General features: G+C 38.6%; 1 protein-coding gene across 1 annotated transcript; it reads left to right on the plus strand.

Annotated features, from left to right (window-relative positions):
- The first annotated feature begins 1,393 nt into the window (after positions 1 to 1,393).
- LOC100552394 (glioma pathogenesis-related protein 1) lies at positions 1,394 to 11,522 on the plus strand. Its single transcript, XM_062982641.1, has 7 exons — positions 1,394 to 1,830; positions 2,570 to 2,815; positions 3,810 to 3,919; positions 6,445 to 6,527; positions 8,281 to 8,307; positions 8,398 to 8,448; positions 8,554 to 11,522. Exons 1-7 carry the CDS (start codon positions 1,651 to 1,653, stop codon positions 8,697 to 8,699), a joined length of 843 nt encoding a protein of 280 aa, XP_062838711.1. The 5' UTR covers positions 1,394 to 1,650; the 3' UTR covers positions 8,700 to 11,522.
- The last annotated feature ends 1,137 nt before the right edge of the window (positions 11,523 to 12,659 follow it).

A 12,659-nucleotide genomic window follows, 5' to 3' on the forward strand; every position in this document is an offset into this window, starting at 1 on the left:
AATCAAAGAACATTCTGAACTCCACTAACAATGGAATTGAACCAGTCTTGGCACACAGAAGTCCCACTATCAACAGAAAATACTGGAAGGGTTTGGTGGGCATTGACCTTTGGAGTTTTCTGATGGTCTTTGGCGACCCCTCTGACATCCCCCTGTCAATCTCCCCCCCTCCGGGGTCCCGACCCCCAAGTTCAGAAACACTGCTTTAAAAAGTAACATTTTTTGGAAGGAAACGATCTCGCACAGCTTCCTTGCAACATGTATATGCATTAACACTGAAACGAATGAAAGAAATTACTCCCCAACTACCACAAAAAAGGGGCCAAGTGTTGTGCAGTGTTATGAGCCTGGTTTTCTCAGTAAAGCATGTTTAACTGTTTGCGTGGCCATTCACACTGCTAACTTCTGGGTCCCTTAGCTGAAAACCAAAATCAAATCCAGATGCAGATATTGAAGCTGTGGTAATTGGAACAAGTTTGTGAAATACTGATTCAGTACTGCAACAAAAGCATAGTTGGGAGGAGAAGGGATGTGGCGCAGGCGAGAGCAAGCCAGCTGCAATTAACTGCAATGAATCACTGACCAGGAGGTCATGAGTTCGAGGCCCGCTCGGAGCCTATGTTTGTTTGTCTTTGTCCTATGTTAAAAGGCATTGAATGTTTGCCTATATGTGTAATGTGATCCGTCCTGAGTTCCCTTCGGGGTGAGAAGGGCGGAATATAAATGCTGTAAATAAATAAATAAATAAGGGATTCTTGCAATTTGGGCAGAATCCAAGTAAGTCCTTACGCATTGGTTGTTGTAAGGCAATTGGCCAAAGCTTTACCAACAATTCACACATTACTGTAAATATGATTGGTGATCACAACTAAGTAGCCCTATTAGTTCAGTCGGGTTTACATAAATGTTGGTGTATCATTCAAGAGGAAGATGACAACAAAGGGGAGTTGTTTTTATCAAGGAAGCCAAACCCTGAGTATGCAAGACCTTGGCAAGGTTGTCTTAACGGGGTACCTTGAAGGCCTCTCATCCTAAAGACCACCATATATGGAAACCAACTTGAGACATTTTGTTCTGGAAGATCTGCAAGGCTCATTTGCCTTGAAACAAGCCATACTTGCAGAATGTGTTCCAAATTTACCTAAAAGAAATAAATTTTCATTTTGATAAGCAGATCCTCTCCCATCCTTAATAAGGGAGTAAATGTGGGAAATTACCATTGGGGAAAAAATACTTTTTTTCAGGAAAGCACTGAGAACATGAATCTTTTCATTTAAGGAATATTTTGCTTATGTGTTTAGCAAGGGAGAAAATTATAGCCATGATGCTCTGTCTGTTTCAAATGTGAGCTGCTTTGTAGGACAATTTATTAATAGTTCTGTGTGTAATGTGAGAATTTTTATATGTCAAAAACATAGGATTATACTTTCAAAAGAAGTAAGGTTATGTCAGGTTTCTTCTGTACTGCTTCCTGTACACTTGTTTCTGAGTGCTTAAACAATTATTTCCTGTTTTGAAACTGCCATTAGATAAGGTTGCCTTTTTTTTGTAAAACCAACCTTGAGTATATATTGCCATCAGAGAGCTATGCGTGAGACTGAAAAGGAAGATCCTGTTTCAATAGGTAGTGAGAAATAAATCAGATGAATAATGGCATTCATGTTGTTATTTGGACTTTGGATAGTATTGGGTCTCTTTAGTTCTTCTTATGCTTATCATCCTGCTTCCTTGCCTGATATAGAAGATGAACACTTTATACAGGATTGCGTGGAGCAACACAATAACTTTCGATCCAAGGTGAACCCACTTGCAAGCAACATGCGCATGATGGTAAGATTTTCCATCTTTTACAAATAGTGTCTCATTATACCCATTTCTTCCACCGAGCTGTAGATCATTTGCGCAGAGTAATTAATGCGCTCGTATTTGGCAAACACTGGGATTATCTTTCTTGTGCAAGGATTTGAACATTTGGAAAGAAATCGCAAACTGATGTGTTCATGAGTGAGAATAAAAGGCATGAAATATTTGCCAAATTAAACATCTCAATTTATTTAGGTCATAAATCAAAAATAATTAAACATATGTTTTTAATATTTCAAAACAAAAAAATACCTGGTACAATGGATTCAGTAAATCTTGTATGCCTAAAAATGCTTTTGAAATAGCCGCACACAAATTTACTGATAAATTAAGATGCCAGCAGCATGGACTTTGCTGATATAAATAAATAAACTTTATTCATATACCATCCTATCTCCCCAAAGGGATTTTTGTTTCATCCCAACTGATGAATAAGAATTATGAGATACTAAAATACAGACATGGTCCACTTAAAACATTGGGATGAAAATACTGGTTTTGTAATTCATAATGAACAAACGCACTTGCTTGTTTTAGCAGAAGTGGAAAGGGCGTGAAACAAAGGCAGCAAATACAATGGCTTAAGACATGGTTTCGGGAAATGTTTCATACTGTATTTTGATCATAGCAGTCTAGTAATATAAACTGTATATGTAAACAAAACCCTGCACAATGAACAGTATTGATTTCTATTTTAATTCTACAGACTTGGGACTCTGCATTGGCAAAGACAGCCAAAGCATGGGCAAAGAAGTGCCACTTTGGTCATAATATCTACCTTGAAACTCCTCGAAAAGTTCATCCCACCTTTACTCCAGTAGGAGAAAATATTTGGACAGGTTCATTCTCTCTGTTCTCCGTGGGAAAAGCCCTTCGGGATTGGTATAATGAAGTCAATGACTATACATTTGAGAGCAATTCATGTACTAAAGTTTGTGGCCATTATACTCAAGTGAGTAGTTAATTTGTCATTCTGTCACCAGAATCTCAAATAAAGTGTATCAAAGATGAAACATGGACATATGGAGAGAAACTAGCTTTTGTACAAGAGGATTGAAAGAGTAGGGAACATTTTGTCTGGTTAAAAATTCATCCTAAAAATCAGGAATGATTATTTACTACAAACAAGATGTGCAATTTCTTTATTATACGTGTATCCTTGGGGGGGGAGGGGGTTGGGTTGTATCCCAGTTATAACTTTTAAACATAGCACCTCATTTGAAATGTTAGGGGTATCCTATGCTGAATCCACAAGCCACCCATGATCAATCTGTAGATGTACTGGGCTGCCTAAAGTAGATTTAACTTGCCCTTACACACCAGAGCAGCCCTTGCAGACTACTGAAAAAGATACCTTGAGAGTCATGGGATCCTGCTGAATAGATTGGGCTTCCTTCAGTTGTGGAGGCACTTTCTCTGAGCAGTGAAGTGTTATTTTCAGGAAGTGGAAAAGATAATGGAGAGGAAGTGTCGAAGTCTGCATCAGTTGTCCCAAGGCATTTACTATGTTTGGGGTGTGTTTGGAAATGGTCTTAGTTTTCCGTTGCTGGTGTGTCATGGGATCAAGTTATTAGTTTCTAGTGTATTTTACTTCCATAGAGAGAAAGAACTATAGTGTATTGTACAAACATCTTAAATTATAAATTATGTCTTCATTGTTCCAAGAAATCTTAAGGGAATTTGTGTGTGTGTATGTGGTGGTGGTGGTGGTGGTGGGGGGGGGGTGTATTCTCCAAGGCAAACCCTTTTCAACAGATCTTGCCAAGAAAAACTCAGAATATGGTCACCTTAGGGTGGCTATAAGGTGGAAATGACTTGAAGGCACACAAAATCAGCAGTTATTGGCTTCATTGTTAATTAACCTTCCACTAGTTTAACTGTGGCAAGACAGTTTATGTCTTTTGTCAAACTGCAATATGCATTTAAACCTTTGTTTCTTATCTTAGATTGTTTGGGCAACAAGCTACAAGGTTGGCTGTGCAGTCCAGTTCTGCCAGAGAGTTACTAATACAGGCATCACCAACGGAGCACATTTTGTCTGCAACTATGGACCAGCGTATTTATTTTTTAATAAATTAAACCTTCAAATGAGTAGAGATGATGAAAAAAATACATTGTATTGTTCACTGGTTGTATATTCTGAGTAAGAGGAGTCATGTCCACACCTTATTGAACTGAAATGGCCAAAATCTGTGTTCTGTATCAATCAGAAATAATTCAAATAGATGAAGATGATACCTCTTACTGCATATTATTTTATCATGATCCCATCGCCAGTGAAATCTCATTCAAAAGGGCATGCATCACTAGGGAACACCTTATCTTTTTTTAAAAAAAGTAGTTTTTATTATGGTATCTTATAACATATGTAAAAATAGCAATGTGAGGTAGCGGGGAGAGGAGGGGGGAGAAAACATAGTAGTAGTAGATAGGTAAAGATGTTTCCCCTGACATTAAGTCTAGTTGTATCAAACTGGCGGTTGGTACTCATCTCCATTTCTAAGTCGAAGAGCTGGTGTTGTCCGTAGACAGCTCCAAGGTAATGTGGCTAGCATGACTGCATAGAATGCCATTACCTTCCTGCTGTAGCGGTACCTATTGATCTACTCACATTTGCATGTTTTCAAACTGCTAGGTTGGCAAAAACGGGCTAACAGGAAGACCTCACCCCGCTCCCCAGATTCGAACCACCGACCTTTCGGTCAGCAAATTCAGCAGCTCAGCAGTTTAATCCGCTGCACCACTAGGAGCTCCTAGTAATAAATAACAAGGAAAAAAATAAAAGATATAGGAGTGGGTATAGGAGGAAAAACTGACTTCCATCTCCCCCACCTCTGTTATCATAGTCCTTTCCTTTTTTATTTATGTTTCTTGTTATTTCCTCTTCGGCTTTCCCTCCTCTGAAGAGCAATTTTAGTTTTATACATCAGTCCTTTCTGTCCCATTTTTTTTTGTTTCATATATTTTTGTGGTGTTAAATACCATTGGTATCTCTTGCCCGTAAACCTGTTAATTGTATATCCCAACCTTTCAAGCACCAGCTTACATAATAATAACTTTATTCTTGTATCCCGTCCCATCTCCCTGAGGGTACTCAGGGCAGCTCAATGGGGACCAAGTCCAATAGTATAAAATAAAATACAATAAAATACAACAACATAAAATGCAATCCAATCATAATAAATTAATACATAGTTATAAAAACACACCATCACACAATAAAACATGGCTAGAGGTCAAAAGCAACCTCTTGGCACTTGACCTAATGGCACTTTGGTAAAGTGCTTTGACCTAATGGCACTTTGGTCTTCAGTCTTGGCGAGGGGGATAGAATTGTAATTGTGCAATATCTTGGGGTTAATAATAACATGGGGCAGAAATAAAGTGCAGAGGGCCAGGGTATAGGTAGAGGTGGGGCTCAATCAACTGTTCATCTTCATCTAAGGTGGCTTGAAAGAACCAGGTTTTCAAATCTTTTCGGAAAGAGGTCAGAGTGGGAGCTAATCTTATTTCTCTCAGAAAAGAGTTCCAGAGTCGGGGGGCCACGACCGAGAAGGCCCTCTCTCTCAAGGTTTGTGTAGGTTGGTAATAGGAGATGCGATCACAAAGATAGGCTGGACCTGAGCCGTATAGGTGATAACTAGCACTTTGAATTGGGATCAGACATTTATTGGCAGCCAGTGGAGCTGATTCAATAGTGATGCGCATTGTTTTCAGGTGTTACTGAGATATGAATGTAGCTTTACCAAGAGCAAAATATCTTCAAATGCGAATCCTGTCCCCATTGTATCCCTAGGTTGCAACTCTAAAACATATTCCTTCATGTAATGAGCCCCCGGTTTGTCATGAGAGTTTTCAGCAGTGAGAGCCACGATTACATGGTCCCCATTCATGGCTGTAATTCAGGCAGTTTATTGTGTTCTTGAAATGAAATTATTATTATTATTATTATTATTATTATTATTATTATTATTATCATCATCTTTATTTATACTCTGCCTTTCTCTCTGTGGGGACTTAAAGTAGCTAACAATCCCAGACTAGACAAGTTTAAAAAACAATTAAATGGTAACAGTGTGGTAAAAACAATTAAAATACAAAAAATTCACTTAAAATGGCATTTTAAAATCCCACCCAACTGCCCCAAAACCTGGCCCTTATCCTCCCCCAAATGCCTGTTTGCAAAAGAAGGTCTTGATCTGCTTGCAGAAGGCCAGAGGGATGGAGCCATCCTGGTTTCTCTTGGGAGGGAATGTATATAGCTCTGTGTAACAGATTCCCACAAGTCATTTGAAAACAGTGGAAGGCATGGGCCTAAGCGAAGAGTTAACAGTATAAGCTTAATTGAAACACATAATCAGACTTGAACACATATCAGAAATGTGCCCACTTTATTTGAGATTAGTACATTAGGTAACAATCCTAAACAACACAACTTGTGAAAAGCCATAGAAATCAATTTAATTTACTTTCAAACGAAAGCTATTAGAATATCTTTTTCGTACTATTATTGTAATAATTTATTAGTATCTTATCTGATTTGTTAGTTCACACATAGAATAAATGCCTTTGTTTTCACAGAGGGAATTATCCTACTAAACCTTACAAATCAGGAAGACCATGCAGTGATTGTATGGGTGAAAAATGTATACAAAATCTGTGTGGTAAGTAATAATTTATCAGTGGAAAAAACATGCACATATTTAGGGTTTTATTAAATCCAGTCTTCTGCAAATTCTGTACTATCAAAGTAGAAATCCTTTTAAGTTCGTAGGATTTATGTTCACAATAAGTTCTGTTGATTTAAAGATTTGCATGCACAGGATGACCATCTCCCCAATTCCTGCAAAAACCAGTCTCACAACAAAGTTGGGATAACAAAGGCCACTTGTTTATTGGTTACATCAGAAGCAAGGTTGGCAGCCATTCAGGGCTCCTGGGTCAAGAATTGGACAGTCCAAATGCTGGTTCAGTGCACCACAAAGTGGAAACTCTGGACGAACCAAAAGGCTCAGCCTAGTCGGAACTAGCACTAGGCAAAAGAGGGCTACAGTGCAGGCTCCCATCCAATGCCAGTCCAGGTTACCTGCATCACCTTGCCTCTAGCAGAACACTTGGTTGCTGGAAAGTGCCTGGATATGGCTGGCTCCCTCTCACTCAGCGACCGGTGGAATCAATGGCCATGAATGTATTCCCCCAGTCTGATGCTCCCAGCCAGGTATTCAGCTGCAAAAGCCAGGAAGATTCTTAAAATTATAATAGTTGTGTCAAAGAAAAAATTCTTCTAGGTGCAGCTTATCCCCAGGTTACGAACAAGACAGGTTCTGCAAGTTTGTTCTTAAGTTGAAGCTGTTTGTAAGTTGGAACAGGTACTTTTTAAAGTGTAATTCCAATCATACATAGATAGATAGATAGATAGATAGATAGATAGATAGATAGATAGATAGATAGATAGATCTATCTATCCCTGTGGTGTTTGTTTTGCTGACTATCCCCCATTCGGAAGATTTTGCTTCACTTTCTGTCCCTTTGATAATTGGATTTTGAAAATAATTGGCTTATTGTGGAAACAAGGATTGGGGAAAAAACTTCAGTGGAGACACCCTTTCTCCATAAAAACTCTTTCAGGAGTGAAATTTTCCTTCCTGGGGGTATATTTCTCTCACTTCCTGTTGTTTCACCCCCGTTCTTAACTATGAGTCATTTGTAAGTCGGATGTTTGTGACTTATGAACTGCCTGTATCAGGAAAATATCTGTAACTATTTGTCTGTTTTCTTGAGTATTTTTCCATTTTAGAAAAAGTTGTCTCCTGGATCTAAAATTGTGTGCAAGGTTTAAAATGTGCCAAATTTCCTCCCAGAGTTGCCAGAAGACATTTGTGGGCTAAAATACAAAACCTTGTTCCCTAAGAGACATTGGGGGCCACTAAAAACAGCACTAGTGGCCACATGGTTCCTGTGGGTCAGACTTTGCTCACCTGGAAACAAGTCTAAAAAGAAAGGATTTAGAACTCTATCACTTGAACAAATTGGTCATCTGTGGGCTCAGTGTAGTGGGCACATAAGAAAAACAGACAACATCCATCTGGGAACTAAGAATAATTTCCCTATAAAATTTATATATATTTTGATTTGAATGCTGAGAAGTTTCAATGTTTACTATGATAAATGCTTCTCTTAAGACATCTGGATTCTGTATTATATGCATGAGCAAGAATTTTTGGTCTGCTACAGTTTAACTGACTTAACAGGTCCTACTCCACCAAAATGGTTTGCCATTTATTTGCATAATTTTAAAAATCATGACTGCAAAACATTTTTACCATGAAGTTTTCCCTAATCAGATTTGAGCAGAGATTGTTGATAAGGAGAACACTAAACTTGATTTAATACATATTTATAATACTTTCTTTTCAGAAAATCCAGAGCGTGATCAACTGAGAAGTATGTGTTATTTGCTCTTACTTGGGATGCATTCATTATTTTTCAGAATTGCTATTATTTTTCTAAGGCTAAGACATGTTTGTATTTTAGGTTACTTCAGTTGGTCCCCAGACTGGGATATAACAAAGTCCTCACCAAAAGCATCTTCACATCCCTTTTTTCCATACCCTACAAAGCCGCCACAAAAACCACCACATCACTCCCCTCTACACCCTACAAAGCCACAACAAAAACCGCCACATTCCTCTCCTTCCTATTCAACTCCATCACACTCAGCATGTGATTCATCCTGTATTGCTGTTTTAGTTTTAAGAATATCATCTCTGTTAATTACTTTTGGCACTGTGGTCCTGCTATCCAAGCGGTATCCTCAGATGTTTATATATGAGTAATTTCTCCAACCTAGGATATAACATTCAGGAGATAGAGGAAGTCTTACCATGAGGCAGAATGGGGTGTCTGCCTCAACGCAGCAATTATGGGTGCCATAAAACACAGATAACTGTTTATTATTTTCTTCATTATTATTGCTATATACTGCCAGACTAGCGGTGAAGGACTTGTGGGTTTTGTTGTTGCTACTGTTGCAGTTTTTGCCTCGGGTACCAATATAATTTGGCTTGTATTTGAATATTATGCCCCTTGATTTGGGGGTGGCCTTGCCATTTCCTGCTTTACTTTAGTCAGAAACATTTACTTGGGCAAAGCCTGCCAAACAACCTTTGCTACAAATTTTAAGCATTTTTAATTTCATGAAGGTAATTATAGAACTGAGCTATAGTATTTGCAGTCAGCAATATCAGAACATTTGCAATTCAGAGCTGAAATGCCAGACCCATTTCCGAAGAAAGTGAGGTCGGGAATAACCATTGTTATCTGTGCTTAAGAACCAGTTGAATGTCACTGATGAACGGCATACCTTGCTTTTTTTCTTTCTCAACTGTGATTCAAGTTTCCTCTAATCAATACGTACTGTCTCATTCTTTCTTGCACTAATTCCCTAGCACAGAAATGTAAAGATCATGTCTGGGTCCAGTTGTATGGTACTAATAGCAGTGAAATGTTCTTTGCATTTTGGAAAGAGGGGTCTAACTGTCTTTTCTGTACAGAACAAATAATGTTGTGATTTTTTAAAAAGTAAATAAAATAAATATTCCAAACATGCAGTCTTCTAACTGTCACCTTTGATTGCATTCTTGTCTTCAACTTCACCAGATTTGTTTTAGTGTTTCTAGGGCAGTACAAACAGTATCAGCTTTGACATTATTATTTTGTGGCTATAGGCCTATTATGTTATCAGTTGTTATTTTAATTTTAATTGCAGTTATATAACATATGTTCTCTAGGTGACTTACAAAAGAACAATATAAGAAACAGATAAATAACAGCATAAGATATTTCCAAAATGAGATAAAAAGTAAAACTATTCTAGAAGGTATAAACATACAATAAATTATAGGTATAACACTTGAGTTTTCTTAAATCTATATATATAAAAGGATAAAGTTGCGGGCGCAGTGACTATAACAACAAAACTAAACATCCCAGAAATACGAAACTTGGCACAAAACTAAACGCCCCAGAAATATAAAACTTAACAACACAACGCAAAAGCCTTGCCTCCCGGTTGTAACAACACAACCACACCACAAAACTACAATCCGAACCCACAAAACTCACAACAATGCATCGTGACTATAACAACACAACTAAACGTCCCAGAAATACGAAACTTGGCACACAACTAAACACCCCAGAAATATAAAACTTGACAACACAACGCAAAAACCTTGCCTCCCGGTTGTAACAACACAACCACACCACAAAACCACAATCCGGACCCACAAAACTCACAACAATGCATCGTGACTATAACACAACTAAACGCCCCAGAAATACAAAATTTGACAACACAACGCAAAAGCCTTGCCTCCCGATTGTAACAACACAACCACACCACAAAACCACAATCCGGACCCACAAAACTCACAACAATGCATCGTGACTATAACAACACAACTAAACGCCCCAGAAATACAAAACTTGGCACACAACTAAATGACCCAGAAATACAAAACTTCGCAACACAACACAAAAGCCTTGCCTCTCAGTTGTAACAACACAACCACACCACAAAACCACAATCCAGACACACAAAACTCACAACAACGCATTGTGACTATAACAAATACAACATTTGACAACACAACTCATCCACCTCCCCAATCCCTACAGTCACACTTGGCCTCCAAAAAAACAATTACAATAATAACAATGACAACAACAACAACAACAATAAGAATCAACACCATCACAGGCAAGAAACAGCCAGGCACTGAGACTGAGAGGCCAGTCAGTGCTACACTGGGCCTCCAAAAAACAATACAGTAGCATCTAACTTATCCAGCCTTCATAATCACCACAACAACAACAATAATAAACACCTACACAGGCAAAACAAAAAAAAGACTGTTGTACCACAATAAAAATATAAACCGCACTCAGCAGAATCAGACATTACGATTAACAACAAACCAAAGAAAACAGGGATCTCAAGCAATTATCAATCAACACAAAAATTGAAGAAAGTAACAGACTTCAAATACTACTACTAATGTGAGTATGAAGAAGGGTGGAGGTCACAGCATAAATACAACCTAATGTAGACTGACCAACACCACCATACTAAGCCACAGCAACGCGTGGCCGGGCACAGCTAGTCTATATATATAAAATGATAAAGTTGTTTGCGCAGTGACTATAACAACAAAACTAAACATCCCAGAAATCAGAAATTTGGCAACACAATGCAAAAGCCTTGCCTCCCAGTTGTAACAACACAACCACACCACAAAACCACACAGGACCCACAAAACTCACAACAACGCATCATGACCTTAACAACACAACTAAACGCCCCAGAAATACAAAACTTGGCAAAACAATGCAAAAGCCTTGCCTCCCAGTTGTAACAACACAACCACACCACAAAACCACACTGGACCCACAAAACTCACAACAACACATCATGACTATAACAACACAACTAAACGCCCCAGAAATTCGAAACTTGGCAACACAACACAAAAGCATTCCCTCCTGATTGTAACAACACAACCACATCACAAAACCACAATCCGGACCCATAAAACTCACAACAACACATCGTGACTATAACAACACAACTAAACGCCCCAGAAATACGAAATTTGACACACAACTAAACGCCCCAGAAATATAAAACTTGACAACACAATGCAAAACCCTTGCCTCCCAGTTGTAACAATACAACCACACCACAAAACCACAATCTGGACCCAAAAAACTCACAACAATGCATCGTGACTATAACAACACAACTAAACGTCCCAGAAATACGAAACTTGGCACACAACTAAACGCCCCAGAAATACAAAACTTGACAACACAACACAAAAGCCTTTTCTCCCGGTTGTAACAACACAACTACACCACAAAACCACAATCCGGACCCACAAAATTCGCAACAACGCATCATGACTATAACACAACTAAATGCCCCAGAAATACAAAACTTGGCAACACAATGCAAAAGCCTTGCCTCCCAGTTGTAACAACACAACCACACCACAAAACCACACAGGACCCACAAAACTCACAACAACGCATCATGACTTTAACAACACAACTAAACGCCCCAGAAATACAAAACTTGGCAAAACAATGCAAAAGCCTTGCCTCCCAGTTGTAACAACACAACCACACCACAAAACCACACTGGACCCACAAAACTCACAACAACGCATCATGACTATAACAACACAACTAAACGCCCCAGAAATACGAAACTTGGCAACACAACACAAAAGCATTCCCTGATTGTAACAACACAACCACACCACAAAACCACAATCTGGACCCACAAAACTCACAATAGTGCATCGTGACTATAACAACACAACTAAACGCCCCAGAAATACAAAACTTGGTAACACAACACAAAAGCCTTGCCTCTCAGTTGTAACAACACAACCACACCACAAAACCACAATCCGGACCCACAAAACTCACAACAACGCATTGTGACTAAAACAAATACAAAATTTGACAACACAACTCATCCACCTCCCCAATCCCTACATTCACACTTGGCCTCCAAAAAAACAATTACAATAATAACAATGACAACAACAACAACAATAAGAATCAATGCCATCACAGGCAAGAAACAGCCAGGCACTGAGGCTGAGAGGCCAGTCAGTGCTACACTGGGCCTCCAAAAAACAATACAGTAGCATCTAACTTATCCAACCTTCATGACCACTACAACAACAATAATAATAAACAGTTACACAGGCAAAACAAAAAAAAGA

This window comes from Anolis carolinensis, chromosome 5, assembly GCF_035594765.1.
Source record: "Anolis carolinensis isolate JA03-04 chromosome 5, rAnoCar3.1.pri, whole genome shotgun sequence".
NCBI classification, from domain to species: domain Eukaryota; kingdom Metazoa; phylum Chordata; class Lepidosauria; order Squamata; family Dactyloidae; genus Anolis; species Anolis carolinensis.

What these genes read in the sequence shown, in the direction of transcription:
- LOC100552394 (XM_062982641.1), top strand. Translation starts at nt 1,651, where the DNA reads ATGGCATTCATGTTGTTATTTGGACTTTGGATAGTATTGGGTCTCTTT. An exon ending in GTCTGCAACTATGGACCAGC is followed by an intron (nt 3,920 to 6,444) that starts GTATTTATTTTT and finishes TTGTTTTCACAG; the next exon opens with AGGGAATTATCCTACTAAAC. An exon ending in AACAAAGTCCTCACCAAAAG is followed by an intron (nt 8,449 to 8,553) that starts CATCTTCACATC and finishes CGCCACATTCCT; the next exon opens with CTCCTTCCTATTCAACTCCA.